General features: G+C 40.4%; 1 protein-coding gene across 1 annotated transcript in view; it reads right to left on the reverse strand.

Moving 5' to 3' along the window:
• Positions 1-824: 824 nt before the first annotated feature.
• The window catches only part of tex11 (testis expressed 11), a 143,500-nt gene continuing 117,891 nt past the window's right edge, over positions 825-26,433 (reverse strand). Inside the window, exons 21-27 of the mRNA XM_059976395.1 lie at positions 25,706-25,822; positions 15,389-15,467; positions 14,289-14,438; positions 9,023-9,131; positions 6,240-6,360; positions 4,280-4,447; positions 825-896 (exon numbers count right to left, since the gene is read on the reverse strand). Coding sequence (XP_059832378.1) covers positions 825-896; positions 4,280-4,447; positions 6,240-6,360; positions 9,023-9,131; positions 14,289-14,438; positions 15,389-15,467; positions 25,706-25,822 — 816 coding nt within the window. The remainder of the gene's footprint in view (positions 897-4,279; positions 4,448-6,239; positions 6,361-9,022; positions 9,132-14,288; positions 14,439-15,388; positions 15,468-25,705; positions 25,823-26,433) is intronic.

Below are 26,433 nucleotides of genomic sequence, written 5' to 3' on the forward strand. Positions count from 1 at the left end.
AATGGAAAATTCCACAAGACACTGGGAAGGCTTCTAGGCATCTTGCAGGTCTCCGCACATCACAAACAATTCTGAGAAGTGACTTAAACTATGTAATGAACAGAAGTTAATGGAAATACACTGCATAAAGTGAAAAATGAATATCTTGATCATGTATGGAAAGAGTCGATTCAACAGCTTCAGAGTGAACATATGCAGCTTAATGATCATGAAATAAAGATCTATCATGAGAACTGAAAATTAAAGGTAATTGTGAATACTCAGCAGGCTGGTTGCAGAAATTTAAGAAAAGGCATGGCATTAAATTTTAAAAGCGTCTGATCACGTGGAGACTGAAAGCCTGCCATCGTTTATTGTTGTTCAGCACCTAAATCAGGTATTCTCTCCTGATGTTGCTGTGCTGCTTTTGTTACCTTGCACACATATTATTATAATATTAGTGGTATGTAATAATTTTTACTGTTAAGTACATTCGGTATGGGTGATGAACAAGTGTAGGACAAAGACCAGTAGCATATAAATTCAGAGTTGGAAAGGAAATGATGGTGATCCCAAGCTATCTCATTATATATTCCAAAATCTGAAAAAATCCAAAACACTTCCAAGCCCCAAGCATTTTGGATAAGGGGTAGTCGACCTGTATCTCCTTCTAATGTTTATTTTCATTGGTCTTACCCACTATATTGAAACAAATATAAAACTAAATGAACATGGACATTTTTTTGGAAAAACAACACTGAATAGGTAAGTTAAATAGAGTCACTATTCTAAAGAACCATCATTCTACTTTCTTGAAATACCCATGTCAAGTAAATGAAATTCTGTTACTCTTCAACAGGGAGGATCTTCTTTTCTCTATCCATTCTATCCAAAATTTCACTGTAGAGCCCCATCATCTGTTGAAACAATTAAGTAATGTGCCATACTGGTTTACCTTTCTTATATACAAAGATTATACAATGACTATATTACAACAGAAACCTATATGCAATACTCAGGACTATTTACAGTTTCAAATTAAAATACTGTTATTACTATCTACAACACACTTCAGCTCCTGAGGTGCCCTCAGCATCCCTCCTCCTCATCACAGCATAACCCCAACAGGTTCCAAACTAGTGATACACTACATGCCATGAGTAAGAAAGTATTTTAAGTAGTTACTTAACTCCAAAAGCTAAGATGACAATAGGTAGTCAGAAGTTCTTCATCTCTCAGCTGTTCTACTGGTGGATTTCAAGGAATTATAATTTGTTTAAATCTGCATTTAACTAAAGCTTGTCAGTCATCTAAAATTGCTTGCACCTACAATTACTGCAGAAACCAAAAATGGAAGGGAGAGGCATGGGAACACAAGATTGTATTCCTTAGATTAGAGCCTATAATTGTCCTCTCACTCCAAACCAAAGTAACACCTGATCTAGAACTCACCAAAAGCCATTCCAAAATTTGCCTATTACATTTTAAAAAATTTATTGAGATACAGTGTGGAATAGGCCTTTCCTGCCCTTTGAGACATGCCATCCAGCAAGTCCCGACTTAACCCTAGCCAAATCACAGGACAATTTATGATAACCAATTAACCTACCAACCGGTACATCCTTAGACTGTGGGAGGAAACCCATGCAGTCACAGGAGAACATACAAAGTAATTACAGGCACCAGTGGGATGTGAACACGACTCACCTGTGCTGTAAAATTTTGTGCTAACTACTATGCTACCGTGCAATATACTCTGGGGTAAGTGACTGTAAAAAATAACTGATTGTCAAAATCACCATCAGTGTAGCCTGAGCACAAAACAAACATACAAGGTGGTTTTTAAATAAAATACACCTAATAAATATTATCCTTTGTCCCTGATGACTTCAGACAAAACTACTATGCCCAGGGTCAACCCGTCAACTTTATTTTTCCAGTGAACAGTGAAGTTTAAAGAGACTGCCTATATTTCTAAATTTGATCCACATATATATAAAACAATGAAAAGGGAGAACAAACAGATCTTTTCCCACTGTTTCTGAAACCATGACTCATATACAAGGACTTTGGACACAAGATTACACTCCTGGAGAAATCAATGCTCCCATGTCAAACAAGCTTTAGTGGTTAATAACATGATTGAAAACACCACTTTTCAAAAAAATTCAAGAAAATTTATCATAGATCATGTAGCAAGTCCTTCTTCAGCACTTCTAACTTAATCAATCATTAATTTAGTTATTTTGATCAAAAAAGGTTCTGGGCCTTGCTGAGCCATGAGCACTAACAGCTATGGAATAAACCAAAGACACATTGAACTGAAATATTAGCTTTCAAAAAGAGGAAAACGCATCAATGAAATGTTAATTCCAGACAAATCTTTGAGAAAAGGTTGACGGGAAAGATTAAAATGATGTCCTTAATTAATTCCCAGAATAGTATACTTCCTTTAGGAAAACAAATATCTTGTGAAGAGAAAATGTACCTGTCTTGAGGAGAAACAATGATATTGAATAACATGATCTGAATTTATTTATGTAATAAAGAAAACTGTGACAATGAATATCTAATAACTACTGGTTGAATTGGCAGGCACATCGAATGCCTGTGTGATTAACCTGCATCTGTTGCTACCTACTCATTTGCATGACTATAGTCCCTGTTGCTCATTATTTGCAAACTGTAATAACAGGTCAATATTGTAAATCACTTGAATGCATTACTTAAGGATAGCAAGTTCATTGAGAATAATGAAATGTGGGATGTCCAAATCCAAATACTCCAGCATAATAAGGCGGATAAAGGACAAGGATATAATGAGAAATAATGAGAAAAGGATATATACTGTATGCCATACATCTAAAATTTAATACAGCATAAAGCTTTGAGGAAGAGACAAAGTGCACAATTCAAGTACAAAATTCAGAAAAAAATCTTGATTTTATAACTACATTATGCACCAAAAGATAACTATCAGACATAACCTGTGTGGGGAGATGGTTCATACAGGGAGAGTTCACAATAAGTAGTTTGTGGCTATTTTCAGAAATGAGAGGAAGACATCAATGGCTAAGAAGACTGATGATGTTTAGGCAGAAGGTACTGCTTATATGAAATTCGGTAAAACATTTGGCAAGAGTGGTTGATATCTGGAATTGACTGCCAGAAAAAAATGGCTGAATCATTTAAACAGGCACTAAAATAGGTGATATACAGAAAGATATGGGATTAGTACAGATGAACAAAGAGATTAACATGGACATGATAGGCAGGATCTGCATTGTACAACTATCTTGTAAAAGAAGTATTTAGAGAATTACCATTTGTAAAAGACTGCAAGGTAACTTTAGTGGGTGGGTCAATAGATGAGTAAGAAGGAAATTATTAGTTAAAATGGGAGAAAAGTCTAAACCAAGTAAACGAAACCAGATGGTGTAACTTCAGTGGTGGGCAACCTAGTAGAATCAATTCTGAGGTACAATATAAACATTTGTTTCTAAAAAAGTGCACTCCGAACAAGGTCAATCAGAATTGATTTGTTAAGGAAAGTTTATGTCTGATTAACAGTTAAATTTTTTGAGTCACATGAAGGATTGATGAGAATAGTGTTTTTAATATAGGGTACATAGATTTCATGAGCTTTTCAACAAGATCAAACAATAAAATCCCGTGGGGTCCAAGGGAGAGTAATAAATGGTATCTAAAATTGGCTCAGAAGAAGCAAAGTATAGTGGTTGAAAAATATCTTTGTTATGTGGAGTTTCACTAATGACAATGCTACAATCACCCAAGTGCTTAGTTAAATAACCCCAACTGGTTTGTCATGTGTGACTCCCAATTCCTTAAGTTTGATTATCGATGCTCTCAAGACAGATACAAAAAAAGTGTCAATTACAGTACTCACAAAACACTGGAGGAACTCAGCAGGCCAGACAGCATCTATGGAAAAGAGAACAATTAACACTTTGGTCTGGTACCCTTCAGCAGATCCTGCTGATCGGTCTCGGCCCAAAACGTTGAATGTACTCTGCTGCAATGTAAGATGCTGCATGGCCTGCTGAGTTCCCCCCAGCATTTTGTGTGTGTTGCTTGGATTTCCAGCATCTGCAGGTTTTCTCTTGTTTGTTAATTACATTACTGCCAAGTCTATTGGGAATACCACTGGCATGTTTTGGAACACCATTCTACATTTCTCCTCTGCTACTCATGTCTTCTATTAATTCTATATTTTATTACAATTTAATTATGTAATTTAGTACAAAATTGAGCAATTCCATCTGTTTGACATTGCTTTTACCTGACTTTCATAGCTGGTCCTGAGAGAACCCAGATATTTCAGAAAACGCATTCCAAGGCCACACCATTGTTCTGCTTCAGAATATTTTGCAAAACTATGTAAGCAAGCTCCAGTGTTCCAAGCTCGAGTCATCAGCCACAGGATCTCAATCTCTGGGTATTCCTCCTGCTACACAGAAAATTCTATAAGATAGTAAGCCCAAATTTATCTCACCAGACAATAAATTCAAATTTCAATCAGCAAGTCCATTCTTCCTCATGATAAATGTCAATACTTTCATCTTAATACTACTAAAATTTCAAGGATGCATTGCATATTGTTTCCACAATTTGCAATACATTTGCAAGATCATTGTGGACTTCAGGCATGCTAGGAGCCACACTCCCATCCCCATCTACATCAATGGAGGTGTAGTGGGGCGTGTATCAAGCTTCAAATTCCTTGGTGTCAACATTTCCAAGGATCTCACCTAGACCCTGCACTCCTCCAACTTGATCAAAAAGGCGCAACAGCGCCTATTTCCCGCGGAGCATCAAGAAAACTCACCTCTGACCCAGGATACTAACAGACTTTTACTGCTGTAACATTGAGAGCATACTCACCAACTCCACCTCAGTGTGGTATGGCAATTGTCCCATATCAGACTGCAAAGCACTCCAGCGTGTGGTGAAAATTGCCCACCGGATTATCGGCACCCAATTGCCCACCGTTGAGAACATCTACCATAAAAGCTGCCTGGGCAGGGCAAAAAGCATTATCAAGGATGCATCTCAGCCCAACCATGGACTTTTTACTCTCCTCCCATCTGGTATGTGCTACAGGTGCCTCTGCTCCCGTGCCAGCAGGCACAGGAAGAGTTTCTTCCCTGAGGCTGAGACTCTGCTGAACCTCACATCACAGCACTAAGCAATATTGCACCCGTATTGTAGTCTCAGTACTTTTATATTTGTGTGCTGTAGCACTTAATTTTTATTCACAGTTATTTTGTAAATAACACTATTCTTTGTACTTCTTGTTAGATGCTAATTGCATTTCATTTGGCTTTGTATCTGTACTCGGCACAATGTCAATAAAGTTGAATCTAATCTAATCTAATCTAAATACAACAAAATAGGAATGCTCTTATTCTTGGCCTCAGTTGGTCAGGGTTGACCATGGATGTTGCGTCTTAGCTGTCTAAGTCAATACACAAGCCAGGGCAGTACAATATAAAGAACAAGCTGTTACCCATGCAGCAGGCCTCCCCTCTCCATGCAGCTAATGAATCCAAAGAAACGGCAGAGACTGATACACTTCAGCACCAGTGGTGTTGAAGGAGTTGCCAGTCAGCACTGAACTCAATGTAGGATGCCTTAGCGATTCCAGCTCCAGATTTTTCCCTTGGGTTTACTCCCAAAGCCTTCCTCATGAGTGGGTACAGCCACAAGGTAGTGGAAGTTTGACATCAGTCTTCCTTCTCCTAGATGAGCAGCCAATCACGGCTGGCAAGTTCCATCTGCCTGGATTGGCTAGTTTAAGGTGCCATTAACCCACCTTTGCCCCTTTTGTTAGTTCCACCAGGCTTAGTAGCTAAGCCAAACATGAAGGCCAGAAGTAGCACATGGTTGTCAGAGGCTATTTGAGATGCATCACCACTACCCCCTCCCAGCTATGATAAACCAAGCATCAAGTATATAATATGGTTATTGAGCTATTTATAACCAAATGAATGCTATCAATATTATCTTACCATTGACTCATTTTGACGCTTCACACAGGCATCTAGTGTGCATCAAACTCAAAGAAATTGTGTTGAGAGGTTTAGGAGTTAGCTATTTCTTGGAAATTTGATGTTCCTCTGATCTATTCCAAACTCATTGTTCTGGCTTTGGATTTCTGTAAATATGTCTTCAGCAAAGGATTTCCACCCCCCCTCCCCCAACCACCTTATGTCTTTTCCATAATCATCCCAATTACTCACCGAACTCTCAATAATTATTAATGCTTCCTCATAGAAAGACCAGACTTCCTCCAGAATCCAAGGTTCAATTTCAGTCACTCTTGTTGGGAGTGAGATCTGGATCAGACTGTGTAGAATCTTGCTGTGTGGAAAAAAAAAATTGCAAATCCTTTATGCAATCTACAGACATTAAAAGGAGGATTTAAAAAAAGGAATGGTTTGTGAAATGGTGGACCTTCAAGGATCCCCACCAGCCAGGCCATGCTCTCTTCTCGCTGCTGCCATTGAGAAGAAATACAGCAGTTGTTAGCCTTTAACCATCAAGCTCCTGAACCAAAATGGATAACTTCACTTACCTCAACACCGAACTGATTCCACAACCTATGGACTCACTTTCAAGGACTCTACAACCCATGACCTCAGTATTATTTATTTATTTTGCATAGTTTGCCTTCATTTGCACATTAGTTGCTTGTCAGTCTTTGTTAGTGTGTAGTATTTCACTGATTTTGTTGTATTTACCTGTTCTACTGTAATTTCAAGCAAATAAATCTCAAGGTAGCATATCTTGACATATATGTACTTAGTAATAAATTTACTTATGAGTAGTAATTAAATGACAAAAGGCTGATGTTGTGAGGTGAAAGAGTAACTACAGACTTTCTTTTCTTCCTGATGGGAAGTAGAAGTGTAGAGCAGGCAACCATAGTGAAAATGAGACGATCAGGGTATTCTACTCTAGACTGACAACTGCATTGGTGCTGCTTTTTACACCCAAACTGAATTTTGCCTCCAATTTCCACCCTGCCTAAAATGTACTCTGACACCTCCCTTTTCTCAATCTTTATGTCACCATCTTTGGAGACAGACTGTGTACTAAGTTGTTTTATAAAACCCTATCTTGATTGAAGTGATTAAGAGCATATGAGTATCACAGGTGTAATTGGGAAGAGAATGAGCCAAAAGGAAGTACATGGAGTCGAGGTATATGTTCATGAGTACAGTGGGGTAGGTGCTGGCAGAAACAATAGGCCTACCTGGACAGTCAGGATCGTGGATCTTGGGTAAGAGGTAGAAATGAGCAGTGCAGGATAAGGAGAATATGAGACTGTTGGCAGTGTATGGGAGATCTCCAGTCATATCCTCGCCCATTCAACTGGTTTGCTTACATTCTCCTCATAATTCATATTAATACCCAGCTTTGTATCATCAAACATGATGGATACATACATACTGCATCAGGTCATCTCAAGACTTGAAGTAATATATGCAGATAATTTAAGAGGCCAGTCTTCTGTAATTAAAAATGATGAAAGGTACACTTGCTGGCATTTGTCTTCACACTTCAATCCTATCTTTGTCACATTATACAGGCACAAGGTCAATGAGTTTTACTTAGGAAGCTTAAACAGCTAACTTTACCAAAGGAACCAAGTAAATATCCAATCCACCCAATGGTCAAGGTACAAAATGCAGTTAACAGAAGACTAACCGAAATAAAAACTCAAAAGATACACTAATCACTTTTAGTAAGAAAACTGTAATTCCTTGAAATTTCAGTAATATACTATTCACCATGTCTTTTTTTTGTAAATATATATTGAAAACTGTTTTGGAAAAAAATCCATCATATGAGCCTCATGACTAGGGGAAATTTACCCAGATAATTAATTCATAATGAGGCCAATCCTTTGTAACCAAGATTGATGATTCTATAAGGCATGCTGTTACATGGGCAGAACAAATGCAATGAAGTATATGCTAATACAAGAAGCATCATATTTCATAGCAGAGAAAATGTTTTTCAATTTTGAGTGCCTTAATAAATCTAATATAACTCTACAATATAACAAACAATTTCATGAAGCAGTAAATTTTGCTGTGTTCTGTTTTACCTAGCATCGAAGAGTTGGTACTTGCACTAACGTAAAATATTGCTAGTAAAGGGAAATGGTAAAGAATTGTGCTAGGATAAGGTGAAGGCTGCACTGCGATGGGTTGCCTGGTTAAATAGATTAATGGAGGAAGTTAGAGGGTGAATGACTTCTTTTTCTGTCATGTGTTGCTAAAAAGAAGGATTGTCGGATTTGCCCAGCAGGTAAAGTTGTAATAATGTTGGACATCTGCAGAAAGTACTATATCCTATGACTCTTGAAGGAACTTCTCACTAGAACCCCCAGCATGCTTGTGTGATCAAATAAAGGTTTGTTATCTCTAATCTCCGGCTAGCATCTTAATCAACAACATCTTGAAATGGCACAGGCACAAACTTCTTTTTATGGTTGAGATAAGACTTCTTGTGCATACTGAGCTGCATATATACAATCCAACAATGCATGGCAAATATCAGATGAACTTTACATAAAGATTGATGCCACTGGTATATATTCAATATAATTTGGGTGCACATATACCACCCAATTCAATATCAATAGTAATGTAAAGCATGCTACAATGTTGAATTGCACACATAAAGGATAAAAAATTAAGAGTGATTAAAATACTGCCCTGAACTGCTTTCCGGTGTTGTATGTAAGATTATCTATTTTGATTAGTGAGCTATGCTGAAAACTTGATTTTTTTTTCTCTTTATAGCAATCAATGCCATTAGTACTGCAGCCACTCAATAAAACTTTTCATGTCACAACAATAATTTCTGACAGGTGGTTTCCATGCAAGTTTGTTACCAAATGGATACTGACAACAGCAATGTGAAACAAGAAGCAATGCTCATAAATTCCTGGAAGAAGATAAAATTTATCTGAACAAGTGGTTTTACAAGCCTCTCTGACTTTATTACTGACCTGCATCGTATTACATCCATACAAGGTTGCTTCTTTTGAAGAGATAAAGCAATCTTCAATGCCTTTTTACAGAATGATGGGTAATGAGCAGGAGATTCCATGGATAAAGCTTCAGTTTACAAGAGAATAAAAATTCTATTATCCTCCATGTAGTAAATTGTTATACAAAATCATTTACTCAGATGGTCATTCTGTGGCTAGACCAAATCCTTTGAAATTGTAGTAGTATTAAATAAGCAATATCTTTTCATAGCACAAAAATAAAATATAAGCAAATTATGAATATAAATTCAAATATTTTGTTTCTAAAGGCATTGTACTGCAAGTTTTCTAATTGAACCATAGATAATCAACAGATCTGCCATTTATAGAAAGAGGGAAAATCAAATCCAAAGCTTTATTCATCCATGCCATCAAAACACATAAAATGTAATGAGTTATAACAACACACCAAATGCTGGAGGAACATGCAGACCTAAGGACAGGAATTCACTGTTGATGTTTCAGGTCAAGACCTTTTGTCAGGACTGGAAAGGAAGGGGGAAGAATCCAGAATAAGAAGTGAGGGGTGTGGAAAGTACAACCTGGCAGGTTATAAGTGACACCACATGAGGAGGATGGGTGGGTGGAAGAAAAGGTGAAATAAAATAATATTAAATAATTTAAAAATATGAAAGTGAGAAGCTGGGAGGGGAGAGGTGGAAGAGATAGAACTAAAGAAGAAAGAATCTGAAAGGAAGTCTAGTGGACCATGGAAGGAAGAGAGTAACCAGAGGGAGGTGATGGAAAAGTGAGGAGATGGAGAAGTAAGTAGAATGGGGAATAGAAAAAGAATGATAAAGAGAGGGGGGAAGAGATTACTGGATGCTTGATTAAGGCATTCAATGTTCATGCCATCAGGTTGGAGTCTAGTCAAACAGATTATGAGCTGCTTCTCCTCCAACGTGAGTTAAGTCCTCATAATGGCAGGAGAGATGAACAGACAAGTCAGAAAGGGAATGGGAACTCAAAATGAAATGCATGGCCAATGGGATACTTGACCTCTTGTGACAGACCAATGCATCCTATCTGCAATGAGTCTTACCAATGTACAGGAGCCATACCAGGAGCACCATATACAGTAGAAGTGTCATCTCACCTGTAAGGACTATTTGGGGCACTAAATGATGGTGAGGGAGGTGGTGTTGGGGCAAGTGACAATTATCACACCTGCAGGAATAAGTATCAAGAGAGAAATCAGTGGGGAGGGATGAGTGGACAAGGGAGTATTGCAAAGAACAGATTCCTATAGAACACTAAGTGGGGGGGGGGGAGACAGGAGGGAATGATGTGCTTCATGGAAGGATTCCGTTGGAGGCGGCAAACATCCCCCTTAATTCCTCAGCTAAAACAGCAGAAAATTTCAGTGGGATTCTTACATTCCCAAACAACTGTGAAATGCTTATAATATTAAAATTCAAATATTATTTCACAACAACATAAACCTGTTAAAAAATTCACAAGGGTCTGTTAAGTGGTAATAACTTAATTTTAATAAAGATCAAAACATTTTCCTGCAGGCACAACTTAATTTGCAGACCACTATGTCTATCAAGGGTAGACAATCGCTGAATAAAATAGAAGAACGATGACAGTAATCATTTCCTGTGTAATTACAAGAGTCATAACCTTTTAACAGTCTGATCCAGACAACATTCAAATTATACTGCAGATGGCTTGCCTCATAGAAACTTCCATAAACTGGATTACTCTGAACAAGGGAGCTGTTAACTAGATAAATATTTTTTGCAAAGTAATGTCTGATTAGGAATAATGTGACAACTAGAAATAGCCCCAACAAACAGCTATTTTCAGATTTCAGATTCAAGTGCAGAGAGGCAGAGTGGTGTAAAATGAAGGTAGAAGCAACAAGTAGTAAGGTGAAAAGTAAAAGTGGCTGGCAGGCAAATCCAGGGCAAAAAGCAAAAAGAGCCACTTTTCAACATAATTGTATAAGGACTAAAGTCTGGAGGCTTTGTGTGTCAATGCAAGGAGCATTCGTAACAAGGTGGATGAATTGAATGTGCAGATAGTTATTAATGAATATGATATAGTTGGGATCACAGAGACATGGCTCCAGGGTGACCAAGGATGGGAGCTTAACATCCAAGGATATTCAATATTCAGGAGAGATAGACAGGAAAGAAAAGGAGGTGGGGTAGCATTGCTGGTTGGAGAGGAGATTAACGCAATAGAAAGGAAGGACATTAGCCTGGAGGATGTGGAATTGATATGGGTAGAGCTGCATAACACTAAGGGGCAGAAAACGCTGGTGGGAGTTGTGTACAGGCCAGCTAACAGTAGTAGTGAGGTTGGGGATGGCATTAAACAGGAAATTAGAAATGCATGCAATAAAGGAACAGTAGTTATAATGGGTGACTTCAATCTACATATCGATTGGGTGAACCAAATTGGTAAGGGTGCTGAGGAAGAGGATTTCTTGGAATGTATGCGGGATGGTTTTCTGAACCAACATGTCGAGGAACCAACTAGAGAGCAGGCCATTCTAGATTGAGCATTGAGCAATGAGGAAGGGGTAGTTAGCAATCTTGTCATGCGAGGCCCCTTGGGTAAGAGTGACCATAATATGGTGGAATTCTTCATTAAGGTGGAGAGTGACATAGATAATTCAGAAACAAAGGTTCTGAACTTAAAGAAGGGTAACTTTGAAGGTATGAGACGTGAATTAGCTAAGATAAACTGACAAATGATACTTCAAGGGTTGACGGTGGATATGCAATGGCAAGCATTTAAAGATCGCATGGATGAACTACAATAATTGTTCATCCCAGTTTGGCAAAAGAATAAACCAGGGAAGGTAGTGCACCCGTGGCTGACAAGGGAAATTAGGGATAGTATCAAGTCCAAAGAAGAAACATATAAATTAGCAAAGGAAAAGCAGCACACCTGAGGACTGGGAGGAATTCAGAGACCAGCAGAGGAGGACAAAGGGCTTAATTAGGAAAGGGAAAAAAGATTATGAGAGAAAGCCAGCAGGGGACATAAAAACTGACTGTAAAAGCTTTTATAGATATGTGAAAAGAAAAAGATTGGTCAAGACATATGTAGGTCCTTTACAGTCAGAAACAGGTGAAATTGATCATAGGGAACAAAGACATGGCAGACCAATTGAACAACTACTTTGGTTCTGTCTTCACTAAGGAGGACATAAATAATCTTCCGGAAATAGTAAGGGACCGAGGGTCTAGTGAGATGGAGGAACTGAGGGAAATACATGTTAGTAGGGAAATGGTGTTAGTTAAATTGAAGGGATTAAAGGCAGATAAATCCCCAGGGCCAGATGGTCTGCATCCCAGAGTGCTTAAGGAAATAGCCCAAGAAATAGTGGATGTATTAGTGATAATTTTTCAAAACTCCTTAGATTCTGGATTAGTTCCTGAGGATTGGAGGATGGCTAATGTAACTCCACTTTTTAAAAAAGGAGGGAGAGAGAAACCGGGGAATTATAGACCGATTAGTCTGACATCGGTGGTGGGGAAAATGCTAGAGTCGGTTATCAAAGATGTGATAACAGCACATTTGGAAAGAGGTGAAATCATCGGACAAAGTCAGCATAGATTTGTGAAAGGAAAATCATGTCTGACAAATCTTATAGAATTTTTTGAAGATGTAACTAGTAGAGTGGATAGGGGAGAGCCAGTGGATGTGGTATATTTGATTTTCAAAAGGCTTTTGACAAGGTCCCACACAGGAGATTAGTGAGCAAACTTAAAGCATACGGTATTGGGGGTATGGTATTGATGTGGATAGAGAATTGGTTGGCAGACAGGAAGCAAAGAGTGGGAGTAAACGGGACCTTTTCAGAATGGCAGGCAGTGACTAGTGGGGTACTGCAAGGCTCAGTGCTGGGACCCCAGTTGTTTACAATATATATTAATGATTTAGACGAGGGAATTAAATGCAGCATCTCCAAGTTTGCAGATGACACAAAGCTGGGCGGCGGTGTTAGCTGTGAGGAGGATGCTAAGAGGATGCAGGGTGACTTGGATAGGTTAAGGTGAGTGGGCAAATTCATGGCAGATGCAATTTAATGTGGATAAATGTGAGGTTATCCACTTTGGTTGCAAGAACAGAAAAACAGATTATTATCTGGACGGTGGCTGATTAGGAAAAGGGGAGAAGAAACGAGACCTGGGTGTCATTGTACACCAGTCATTGAAGGTGGGCATGCAGGTACAACAGGCGGTGAAAAAGGTTAATGGTATGTTGGCATTCATAGCAAAAGAATTTGAGTGCAGGAGCAGGGAGGTTCTACTGCAGTTGTACAAGGCCTTGGTAAGACCACACCTAGAATATTGTGTGCAGTTTTGGTCCCCTAATCTGAGGAAAGACATTCTTGCCATAGAGGGAGTACAGAGAAGGTTCACCAGATTGATTCCTGGGATGGCAGGACTTTCATATGAAGAAAGACTGGATCGACTAGGCTTATACTCACTGGAATTTACAAGATTGAGGGGGGATCTTATTGAAACGTATATAATTCTAAAGGGATTGGACAGGCTAGATGCAGGAAGATTGTTTCTGATGTTGGGAAAGAACGAGGGGTCACAGTTTAAGGATAAAGGGAAAGCCTTTTAGAACCGAGATGAGGAAGAACTTCTTTACACAGAGAGTGGTGAATCTGTGGAATTCTCTGCCACAGGAAACAGTCGAGGCTGGTTCATTGGCTATATTTAAGAGGAAGTTAGATATGGCCCTTGTGGCTAAAGGGATCAGGGGTATGGAGAGAAAGCAGGTACAGGGTTCTGAGTTGGATGATCAGCCATGATCATACTGAATGGCGGTGCAAGCTCGAAGGGCCAAATGGCCTACTCCTGCACCTGTTTTCTATGTTTCTGAAAATAAAACGCTACATGTAGCTGACACTATTACAGTTGCACTGAATTGTTACCTTTGCAACAATTCTAGCCTGAAAATGAACAGCTAACATCGTATCCAAATGTTACTTGCACAGCTTATGACCACAGCTAAAAAGCTAACTGAAACACAAGACTACAGATGCAGAATCTGAAGCAAAAAAAAACTCCTGGAGGAATTCAGTGCATCTAAAGTTTGGAGGAAGAAGAATGGGTCAACATTTCGTGTCATGACCCTATACAGGTCTTGATGCAGGGTCTCATTGACCAACCCTCTGCCTCCACAAACGCTGCCTGAGCTATGAATTTCTCCAGCGGTATGTTTTCTTGCTAAAATGTTTAACACCTACCTGCCAGAGTTTCCAGTGTTTTAGGTTCTAATTGCTGTAGATGTAAGACTCTCTCTAGTACATGTTCTAATTCAGGATCATTTAATTTAGCCCTGGCTTCAAATTCATAAAGTAGTAGTAGAGTCTCTGTAGGATCTTTTGAGAAGTCTCCTGCAGAGAGAGTGATTGATAGCACAACAAAATGGTTGATTCGTACTGTTTAAAATATTAACTTTAATATTCACAGAACATTGCTTTAAACAGTTTCACTGTAATGATGCTCTAATGATGAACATTAAAAAATTAAAGCAAAACTGTTTAATTGAACAGAAAAAAACTGCAATCTGTGCACCAGAAATTCTCAATAAGGAATACACAACAGATATTATCGTACTGGAAGCAAGGGGCATTGAACATGTTCAAGTACTTTTCCACATGTTCCATTTAGTTAAGAAAAATGGATTTTTTTCATTGTTTCTCATTGAGATTTCAATATGCTCCTTGAAGGTTAGATACTGCAACGTTCTTATGAAATATGGCTTAAAAGTGACTCTTAGGTAAATTGTTCTTTATTGTGAGTGGTGCTCTGACAGAATAGATTGTTTGCCTGTTGTAGAATTCACCCATTCTTCATCTTTTTGAAATTACTGGAATGAATGAAGCTTGATAGCAGAGGTTTAATAACAGGAAAATAATCCACTCCAACAGATTCTCATCTACAAAGAGAAGATGACAGTTTATGCCATGTTTTCTATTAAACTTGAAAATTAGATACAGTGTGTGCAGGTCAAGGTAATGCAGGATCTCCACAGGATTTTTAAAGAACTGTTCACATGGGAACCAATCAAACAATATAAAACTATTCCCAGGGAGTAACTTTCATGAAAACTATTTGCTCCACATTCTGGGCTATCCATTAATGCCTATCAATACTTATAATTTTCATGTATAAGCAAGAGAACTATAATTTTGAATGCAACTTTTTCACCTACATTTAGAATTTTGAAGTAAAATTAATTAAATTATGGGATTCAGAAATACTAACCTAGTCTCTAATGACAGTGTAGGTACAAATGATGCCGATTCATTCAAACAGATTCAAGTTATCCTTAATCACTAACCTGCAGTTGTGGATTTTAATGTTGCCCAAATCTCCCAACAAACTTTAATATCTTCCCTTGCTTGAGTCAGACTTCCAATCTAAGAGATGAAAACAATACTGAAATGCTAGGGAATGTGTAGAAATTTCGAGTGTTTTAACTTGGGAGAAAGAAATATTTTATAAACTTATTTCATACTGTGTAATTGCCAAATTGTACATCATCATATGTTCTAGTCGGGTTGCTGTGTGCGCAATAGTGAGATCTTCATGAACTCACAATAATTAATTGATAGCTAAACCATAACAATTTGAGGCTATGGATAAATATACATTTACAAGCAGCTGTCATAAGAATACAAGAAATAAAAGCACTATTAGGACAGTTAGCACCTTGTGCCTACTCCACCATTAAATAAGATTATGGCAACATCTTCTAACACAGTGCACTAAAATAATATTCCTTAATGGCCTTAATATATAATAATCTATCAATTTTGAATATACTCAGAGACTAACTGGAACCCCAGAGGAATAAACAACATATTTCCAAAGCACATGTATCCTGTCTTGTAAAAGCTTCCTTATGTAAGGAAAGACACAAGATCCTAGAAGATAAAAACAAAGGTAAGCTATAAATTTAGACAGTACATTACAGATTATAAACACAAGACACTAAAACCTTGGGATTCCTGCTCCAGCCAAGTGCTAGGACAGGCATGGGCAAACTACGGCCCGCGGGCCATATGCAGCCCGTTAAGCTTTTTAATCCGGCCCGCAGAACTTGATGAAATTATATTAATAAACCTTGTTAACATTTTCTCCCCGTAGTTCTGGCGTTTTCCCAATAGATGACGCACTCTATATACATTGACCTTTGTTGAGGTGCAGCATATTACTCCACATTTGCGCTTTACTTTGTGACCTTGTGGCGACCCATTTCCTGGCACATCCGAACCGGCTCACAATTAGCCAGCGTTCCGGCTAAGAGAAATAGCCTGCGGGGATTTGCGAGCACAGAGCTCCGCATACCGGCGCGCTCTCCCTGCTTTGTCATTGTGCGGGTCGTTGCTGAGTTTTGGCACAGGGGACAATTGAATAAGAAGGAGCAGGACAAGTAGACCTGCATCTCCTACCGTTTTTGAAATAAAGACAGTCAGGAGGAGAGTGATGATGATAATATCTTGAAGGATAACAGAATTTTCAGTGCTTTAAAATAATAACTGTTACTATTAAAAAAGCTGTATTTTATTCATTTAATTTTCAGTGTTTTAAAAGTCATTTCAATAAATAGCTAAATACCATGGGACTTCAAAGACAGATATTTTGTTGTAATGCATTTGTTCATTTTCAATTGAAATTAAAGCACATGTTTTCTACATATCCTATGATATTTTATTTTCTCTTTTGAGGTGTATTACCAAAACACTCCGTCCATCTGCTCCTGGTCCTGCCCCCCTGTCAAATTTTAGAACCCTTTGTGGCCCTCAAGTCAAAAAGTTTGCCCACCCCTGTGCTAGGATAACAAAGTGAACTGAAGCTTGTCTAATAATGCAGTGTCAGGATGGAGTACTCTGTTTCACTGGGAAATCTCACCAGATGAAGCAGAAGGAATCTATTTTTCCTAATAAGTTAAATCATAGTCAAGTGTTGATGTACTGTTAAAATAACAAAAGAATAGCAAGCTAAGTTCAGGTTGAGATCTGATTGAGGTATAGAAAACTATGAGGGATATTGTAAAGGTAAGAAGTTTAAGGTAATGGGTAGAAAGGCGTTCAGAGGAACATTTCTTTCCTCACTCAGTGACTGGAATCTGGAATTCAAGGCTTGATAGGATGGGTGGTGAGGCAGAATTCCTCATATTTATTAATAGTGCAAATGTCCACACAACTGATCAAGGCATAGGTTATCAGTCAAGTGCTGGAAAATGAAATAGTGTAGATGGGTACCTGAAGTTTAGTAGAAATATGGCAAGCTAAAAAGCCTACTCTGTGCTGCATGACTTATTCACTATAATTACCCACAATGCTATTTACACAACTACCCATGTTAACAACTTCCTGCATTATCTCACAGTCTGACACTATATTAACCACAATTTTGTGTCATCTGCAAATTTTTAAGTTACACTTTGAAATCATTTATATAGAGCTTCAGTTAGAGAGGGTAGTTATTAAATTTCTGTAAAATCAATGTAATATACTTTGGCATCTATTGAGGTGGTCATTTAATTTGGTTGATATGAGTTTATATAATTTTCAATTAAAAACTGTATGTAAACCTCTATCAGGCTCATATGCAAACTTGGCTCAATAGCTAACTCTGCTAACAGCCACCTGACATAGCAGTGAGAAGGCTAGCTTTCATAAACTACATACGTCAGGAGTCAGTATGATTTGCGGTTCAACCAAACAAGAGCGTCGTGGTGTTCCAATTAAAGAAACCTCAATTTGAGCAAATGCTGTGTAAATACTACCCATAAACAATTATCAGCCGGCAACAAACACACCGCAATAAATGATAAAGTATACATATACATTTCAGCCTTATTGAAGTTAGTAAGAGAAATAGAAGAAAAGAGGAAAAGGGCCCAATACAGTTAAACCAGTTTAAATGTGCATGTGACCGTTGGAGCTCACCTCTTCCAAAAGCTGGGTATAACCGTCATACATGGTGCTGAAATCATGGTCTGCGTAAAAGCACCAGTTACGATCCAAAGTTCCTTTGAAGTCCATCATGATCAAACTGTCTCTCTCTTTCTCTCTCTCTCAGGAGTACTGGTCCTCCTCCGCAGAGTGATTTATTTGCACAAAGCACTTCTTCTAACGGGGACTCCCCTTCCCATGGCATTCTGCAGCATCTGACCTTCTGACCTGCTCCCCAGCTCCCGCCAAAAAGACCCCAAACCAGACTACTGTCTGTCACAAATCTCTCTCCGCCTTGCTCCCTCTAGTACTTTCTCCAGATCCCACCATCCCGACTGGCTGACACAACACTCCTAAGTTGAACAGCAGGGTTTCATATCTTAGCCAAAACCAAAACATTCTACCAGCAGGACACACTGCTTTTGCAGAAAACTGCTAAATGAAATACCCAGAATACAGTAGAAATCTTAACCAAGGCATTACGCTCTCCCCCCCCCCCACCAAAAACAGTCATGACCTCATGACTGTGGAACTTATTAAACAGTTATAAATAAAATAGTATTCAAGTGAATTTGTGGTTTTAGGACCCCCATCCATTTGTAAATGGAAGTAGCATATCCCAGCATGGAAATGGATATAACATTTTGTTTCTCAGGCACATCTTCTGCCAGTCTAGCTAGGGGTTTCCTAACTGAAGGAAGCTAAGTTCTATCATGGGACAGGGGGACCTGAGCTGCCTGAAGATATAAGTGATAGGCAAGGGGAGGCGTCCTTTAGTAGAAAGAAAAGGTCACAAGGACTGACTGAAGCTGGAGAAGCTGAAAATGAGATAAGGAGGTCTCAGAGTCGGGAAACCGCTAGCTAGGCTGGCAGAGGATGCACCTGGGAAACATAGTGTCATATCCACCTCCATGCTGGGATATGCTACTTCCGGTAGCTCAGGTCCCCCTGTCCCATGACAGAATTTAGCTTTCTCCAGTTTAAGCAGGTACTGCTGAACATCTTCAACTTCTCGGAAAGGGGTGCCTTCAATCATAGTATAGCAAGTACTTTTGGAGCAAACAACATTAAACTCATCAGTAGAAAAGACATCTTCTCAGTTAATCTCCTTTCCATTCCTTGGGTATCAGTGAGTCACCAAAGTTGCATGACTTCAACTTCCTTGATCCAGGAGACTGCTTCTCTTCCATTTCTCCCTGAAAACTAGACACTACCGTCACAGGGAAAAGAGGGGTAAATCAGCATCCCATATCTGAAGATAACATCTCTTCCTGAGGTGCTCCTGATAATCACCATCATCCTGTTTGTGTAGTCAGCTGAAAATTTCTGCATTTCTCGTCTCACCTCCTGCAGGTAAGCGTGACTCTTCTTCCTGATCATTGGGAGCATCCACCTGGATACTTGAGGTGTTGGGAACTCCAGCATATTTGAGGGTTTCTGTCACTCTAGCTACTCTTCCAGGGCGTAATATAAAAGATTTAGACTGGATGTACTCCACAGTTCCTCATTACTGCTCATCATTCAAGTTAGGAGGAATGTGCATCTTCTCAAAAGCATCTCTGAACTCCGGGCAAATGGACAAGGTTTTCAAAATGTTCTCTCCGTTTCTTTCCTTGCATGCTCCCATGAGCCTTCTTATAATGGAAGTATTTATTCCTACAAGAATGGAAGCTCCACCCTTTTGGACCAGATCTGGGCAGACCAACACTGTCAATAGTCTCAGATACTTCAACATCTGCTTCCGAAAACTCTAGTTTCAACAAGTAACCTATTGCACAGGGCGACTGAGGAAAACCCAAGTGCAGGACACTGGCATGTCGACAGAAATGGGGATGCTGGCATAGACGTGAACTTAGAACAGCAAACCAGAGGAATCTTGACAAAGAGACTGGGTTTACAGGGACTATCTTGAAACTGGAGCTGAACTTAGAACTAACGGTTCTAATCGGACAAGGGAACAAAGTATCACATGAGAATAGACCAACAAACGGGCAACCTGTGATAGTGACGCCATCGTACTTATTTCACAGTCTCTGATGAAAACCAGGTGTACTATAATTAAGTAAACTGGCAGCAATTGGAAATCTAATGACTGAAATTAGGGAGAAAGGAGCGTTAAAAGGGAACAGCCAACTGGAACCATGACAGTACACTTCCCTCAAAGGGGCCCCGGATGAGAGAAGGGTCCAGGATGAAGGATCAGGGAATCCAGGAACGTTCTTCCGGGCCATACCCTCCCAGTCGACCAGGTACTGGAGACCGTAAACATTCCACCACAGTGAGTACAGCAGTGTTTCCATGAGAAGGGTATAGGCCAGTGACGAAACCTAGAGCAATGTGTGACCATGGACAATCAGGGCCAGGTAGGAGACAAAGTAATTCTGCAGGCGGCCGATGGGAGGCTTTTCCATGGGCGCAGACGGAACATGCAGAGACACAGGAAAGGGTGTCCGCATCCATGGAGGGCCACCAGAAATGTCTCTTCAGGAGGGTCAGAGTCCGATCGATTCCGGGATAGCAGGTGAAACAAGAACTGTGCCCCCACTGGAGAACCTGCGATCGAACAGAATCGGGTACAAAGAGGCGATTGGGAGGTCCGATACCTGGGTCAGGTTGAGTCTGTTGGGCCTCTTTGACTCTGGACTCGATCTCCCAGGTGAAGGCAGCCACTACACAGGATGGTGGAAGGATAGTCTCGGGGTTGGGAAGGTCCTTCTCAGAAACGTATTGACGGGAGATAGCACTGGGCTTCCCGTCCTTGGACCCCAGATGATAGATGAAGGTAAACCTGAACTGGCCAAAAAATAATACCCAATGAGCTTGGCAGGAATTCAGCTGTTTGGCGGTCTGGATATATTCAAGGTTCTTGTGGTCTCTGCAGATGATGAACGGGTGTTTTGCCCCCTCCAACCAGTGCCTCCATTCTTCCAATGCCAGTTTGACTGCCAGTAACTCCCGGTTCCCCATGTTGTAATTTTGTTCAGCAGGAGACAGTCGGTGAGAGAAGGCAGCACAGGGATGTAGTTTCTCATCCAGGCCCGAACGTTGGGACAGTACCGCTCCTACCCCAGAGTCGGAGGCATCAACCTCCACAATGAACTGACAGGAGGGGTCCGGTTGAATCAGAACAGGAGCATACATGAAACGCCTCTTTAGTTCCGCGAATGCTGAGTCCACCTCAGATTCAACAGCAGATGAGGTTGTGGTGGTTCTTGCAGGGGAAAGGGCCGACTGTAGACAAGTGGAGTGACAGAACACACTCCCGCTGGCTATCTTCCCGGTGGACCAATCAATGTAAGGATTATGGTGGCTTAACCAGGGGTACCCAAGAATTATCGGAGCTTGAGGAGAGGAAATAAGGTTAAATTGTACCTGTTCCCGATGGTTCCCAAAGAGAACCAAAGACAGAAGTGGTATACGATGAGTGACTCTGGCCAGAAGTCTTTCGTCCAGTGCCTGGGCTTCCAGAGGGGTACTCAATAGCTCCTAAGGAACTCCTGCCTGGGAAGCTATGTTTTCATCCAACAGATTCCCCTCAGCACTGGAGTCTATCAAGGCAGACAAGGACAGGACAGGGACTGTTGGTTGTCGCTTACAGTAGCTTGGATCTGCATCCGGGTTTGAGGGACAGAAAGGAATGTTGTCTGACTCACCGGATCCTCCTTTCTACTGGTGAGCCCTCCCTTTTGTCCGAAGGGAACAGGTAGCACGAAAATGGCCAGACTGACCACAATAGAAACAGTCCCTTGCTCTGAATCTCCAGAATTACTCTGTGGGAGAAAGATGGCTCCGTCCCAGCTGCATTAGTTCCTCTCCTGGGGTGGTGAAAACAGCCGGGCCGGGTGCTAATCTAGGAACGGGAGAAGGAGAGAGGTTAGGGCTGGGAGTAGATGGTAAAGCGTGCTGTGGGGTGGCCAAAGGAGTAGGATGGCCAGTTCTCTCTCTCTGACATTCTTGGAGTCAGTTGTCCAGCCTAGTGGCTAGGGAGATCACTGAATCCAAGCTGTTAGTGTCATCCCTAGCCGCCAATTTGTCCTTTACCTTGTCACAGAAGCCTTGCCGAAATACCCCCTGTAGCGCCTCATCATTCCAGCCCGAGTGAGCAGCTAGCGCCCAGAACTCCATGGAGTATTTGGCAACACTGCGTGAGCCTTGACGGAGGGCTTAGTGGCATCTTTATCCCGGATGGGATGGTCAAAAATCTTCCTTATTTCTGAGATGAAGGTGGGGAAGGAAGAGCAGGTCTCAGGCCGATTATCCCAAATCACAATGGCCCATGCTAAGACATTTCCCCGCAACAACCCCATAATGTAAGCTATTTTTGATTGGTCCATGGCGTATGTGGATGGCTAATGCTCGAACACCAAGGAGCATTGCAGTGGAAAGGCCCGGCACTTCCCCAGATCTCCAGCGGGTTCTGGTTCAGGTATGTGTGGCTCTCTTAGCAGATGTGTTGTTGATGCATCGGGTGTCGCAACTACAGGCTGTCTGGGCTGGTCAGACAGAGTTCCCAGAGTCGACGAGGTGAGATGGGCGGATACTCGGTCGACCTGTTCACTGACCTTTCTTACGTTCACTGACAGGGAACGGGGGGTTCTCCATCCTGGAGCAGCTGATCGTGCAAGCCCAGCAGGGAGCCCTGGCTGGCGAGGGCTTGTTGCAGGGGATTCGTGTCCACTGGGTTCACTATGGCCAGCTTGTTCTGTTGCACAGAGCAACTGAGGAGAACCGAAGTGCAGGACACCGGTACGTCGACTGAGTGGGGGACACTAGCATAGACGTGAATGTAGAACAGCAAACCGGAGGAATCTTGACAAGGAGACGGGATTTACAGGGACTATCTTGAAACTGGAGCTGAACTTAGAAATAACGGTTCTAATTGACAAGGGAAAGAAGTATCACACAAGAACAGACCAACAAACTGGCAACCTGTGATAGTGACACCACTGTACTTATTTCAGTCTCTGATGAAAATCAGGTGTACAGTAATGGTAAATGTATCAAATACCAGTTGTAAAAGGATCTATAAAGCAAAGTAACTTGAGGACCTGTGTCAAGTACGGCTCTAGCATAAGCACCTTCAAACCATATCACAAACCTTCAAATATCACAGCTTAGTCCCATTAACCCTTCAGAAATAGTGTTTTCTGCTCTAGTATTTCCCTTGATACACTGATTAAAACGTATCCTCTCCAAGGTGCCAGCCCCTTCCTTTACTGGGTCCCTCCATGATTTGGTCTCTTCTCTTTTATCCGCTGACTTACTTTTCAAAGATTTTCCTGTCCCTCACAGCCTGGCTTGAAAGGTCCATCTTCTCCACGGTTATAACAGAAAATAACAGTCAAGAGACTTTTTGTAACAACATTCCTCTGCGTTGTAAGTCCTGCAGGTGTGTAGGGTTTCCCAACATATGTATCACATTTAGCTGAAATATTAGCAATCATCAAATCAGCTCAGCTCAAAAGTTTTCCACCTTACTCCTCAAAAGCTTTATCTCTGTGGCATCAGGGTTCACTTTAGCAGCAGAGGGTACCAGTGAAGACACTACTCGGCTTTTAAAAATGTTCCACTTCTGAATCATATTTTCCTCCACTCTAACTTCTCTGAGTAACTCAGTAAAAGATGGAGGAGGGTGCATCTTGCTGGTCATTTGAATACGTAGAATAATCATGTCAACTGACAGCACGCTCTTCACAATTTCTCTGACAGTTGAATGCCTCCTTTGTGACACAGTCAAAGCAGCAGTTTCTCCAAACTGGAAAAATGGGCAGGTAGCTTCTCTCCTTCCTCCAAGAATGTGTACCTAAAATTCATCCTAAGTTTGGCTGAACTTTCAGCTGTGCCAAAAGCATCTTCTAGATCTTGCGAGTAATTAGCTGATGTGGCTAATGGGTTTTCGGTCTATAGGAACATCACTGTATCAGCTGCCAGACCCTTTAAACTCTCTACCAGTCTCTGTTTTTTCATATTATCTCAGCACTGCCATTGATCCAAGTAACTGAGATGTCTGCTCAGACCTAGCTTTATATTCTTCCTTCCCACTGAATGTGGGCTTGACTCCAGAGAATACTTCCAGTCTACAATCAACATGGCTCTCCAGAGGTGCACTTTGGAATTTATTAACCAGCGCTGTAATAGCCAAAACCAGCTCAGAATTTAAGCCAGCCTCTGAAAGATCTACTAGACCTTTCACATTAGGCAACTCTTTTCCCTTACTTCACAGAAACTAGAACAACTGGTCTTTAAAGTCTTTACCCTTAGGTACCTTCACCCCACCTCTCTATAGACCTGCCCATGTTCCCACCTCTTCAGGATCTCCTAATGTATCAGTCAGCACTACTTTAGTCACGTCACTGCTAGTATGGTCTAACGTGACATCCTTACCAGCTGACTGGTCAAAATGCCATTTAATCGTCATAACTTTTCCCAACACTTTTACAGAATTCAGCACTCTGGAGTAACAGTTCATCGGGACTTCGGATATCTACCCTGCTCAGAACACAAGCATCATTTGTGGATAACCTCTTTGAATTGCACCAAACCTTAATCCCTGCAATGCCCATAATAAAATACTTTAATCACATTCCCCAACATTAGTTTAAACACAGGCTTAAACAAACAAACCGCTTAATCAATTCCAAAAAAGCAGTCACAGAGCATGCTAGAAATTCCAAGACAATGGTCCTCACAAATGTTACCCCTCAATGGGCCTAACTTGGCCCAAAAGCTAACTCTGTTAACAGCCTCATGACTCAGCAGTGAGAAGGCCACCTTTCATAAACAATGTACATCTAGGGTCAAGATAATTTGGGGTTTAATCAAACAGTAACATCATGATGTTCCAATTAAAGAAACCTTGATTTGAGTGAATGCTGTGTACATACACAACTATTGGTCAGCAAGAGGTAACAGATCATAACACCACATAAAATTATAAAGAAAGCATATATTTAATTTCAGCTTTATCAAACAGTTAGTAAGAGAAAGAAAAGAAAAAAGGCCATTACAGTTAAACCAGTCTAAATATACACATGACCGTTGGAGCTCATCTCTTCCAAAAGCTGGGTATAGCTGTTACTCTCAGTACCAAACCCACTGTCTGTGTGAAAGCATCAGACACAGTCCAAACTTCCCTTGAAGTCAACCTCGAACAAACTGGCTCTCGCTCTCAGGAGTATCGGCCTTCCTCCTTGCAGCTATTTGTCTGCACAAAGCACTTCTTGCAATGTGGACTCTCCTTCCCACGGCATTCGTGGTATCTTCCCTTCTGTCCCGCTCTGCAGCCTCTGCCAAAAAGTTCTCAAACCAGACTACTTTCCGTTACAAATCTCTCTCAGACCCGTGCTCTCCAGAACTTTCTCCAAATCCCACCTTCCTGTTTGGCTGACACAACATTCCTAAGTTGAATAGAAGGGTTTCTTATCTTAATTGAAACCAAAATATTCTACCAGCAGGACACACTGCTTTTGCAAAGAACTGCTAAAATGAAATACCTACAGCATACAGTAGAAATCCTAACCAGGGCATTACATATATAAGGTGTAAGGGTCACAGGGAGGAGGAGTGAGAATGTGATTGAAAAAAAATATCAGCTGCGATTAAATAGCTTAGTAGATTTGGTGGGCCAAAATACCTGTTTTTACTTTTATATCTCATGAAACTGAGTTGATATTGACAAACATAAGCTGCATCACCTGCTCCGAAGTAATTGTTGCTTTTCGACCAATCTCCAAACTAGCCGCTGCCGCCATTAGTAAACAAGTCTTTTGTGCAACCAAAATGGTCTTATCAATTGATAGCATCTGTGAAAACTAACCGCAAATACACTTTAATTTTATTATATATCTATAATAAAATTATCTATATCTATATTAAAAATATAGTTCTGGTATTGGAGTCAAAAGGGACAGAAACAAATCTGTGCTTTTTACTTCAACTGACATGAGATCAGATCTTGTAATCAGATCTTAATCAACTAAGCTCAGCTTTCATCTTCACTCAGTAGATTTTGGGTTCAAGTGCTCACCCAGGTTCTTTGGCACAAAAACTTGATTCCTGTGCAACACTGGACCTGACCTGTGCAACAATTTCTGCAGCAAAAAGGTGACAGATTGTACCTACATTATTGGGAGCTGATGCCTACAGAGTAAAGGCAGCTCAAGGTCTGCATGCCCAGAAAATTACCATGCTCTATATGTCATTATGAAAATTAAGAGCATTTCAAATTATACATTTGGAATATCTATCTTAACTACAGACTCACAATCAAATGGTTCTATACTATATTACTCCTTAAAGACCAACTACTGAACTAGTTATGCTATGTTAATAGATTGGGCTTCTGGTATTTCTAATAACATATACACAAGTACTGCAATTAAGTCATGGAGACAACATTGAAACAAAGACAATGGATATGTGT

This window comes from Hypanus sabinus, chromosome 8 (assembly GCF_030144855.1).
Source record: "Hypanus sabinus isolate sHypSab1 chromosome 8, sHypSab1.hap1, whole genome shotgun sequence".
Lineage (NCBI taxonomy): Eukaryota > Metazoa > Chordata > Chondrichthyes > Myliobatiformes > Dasyatidae > Hypanus > Hypanus sabinus.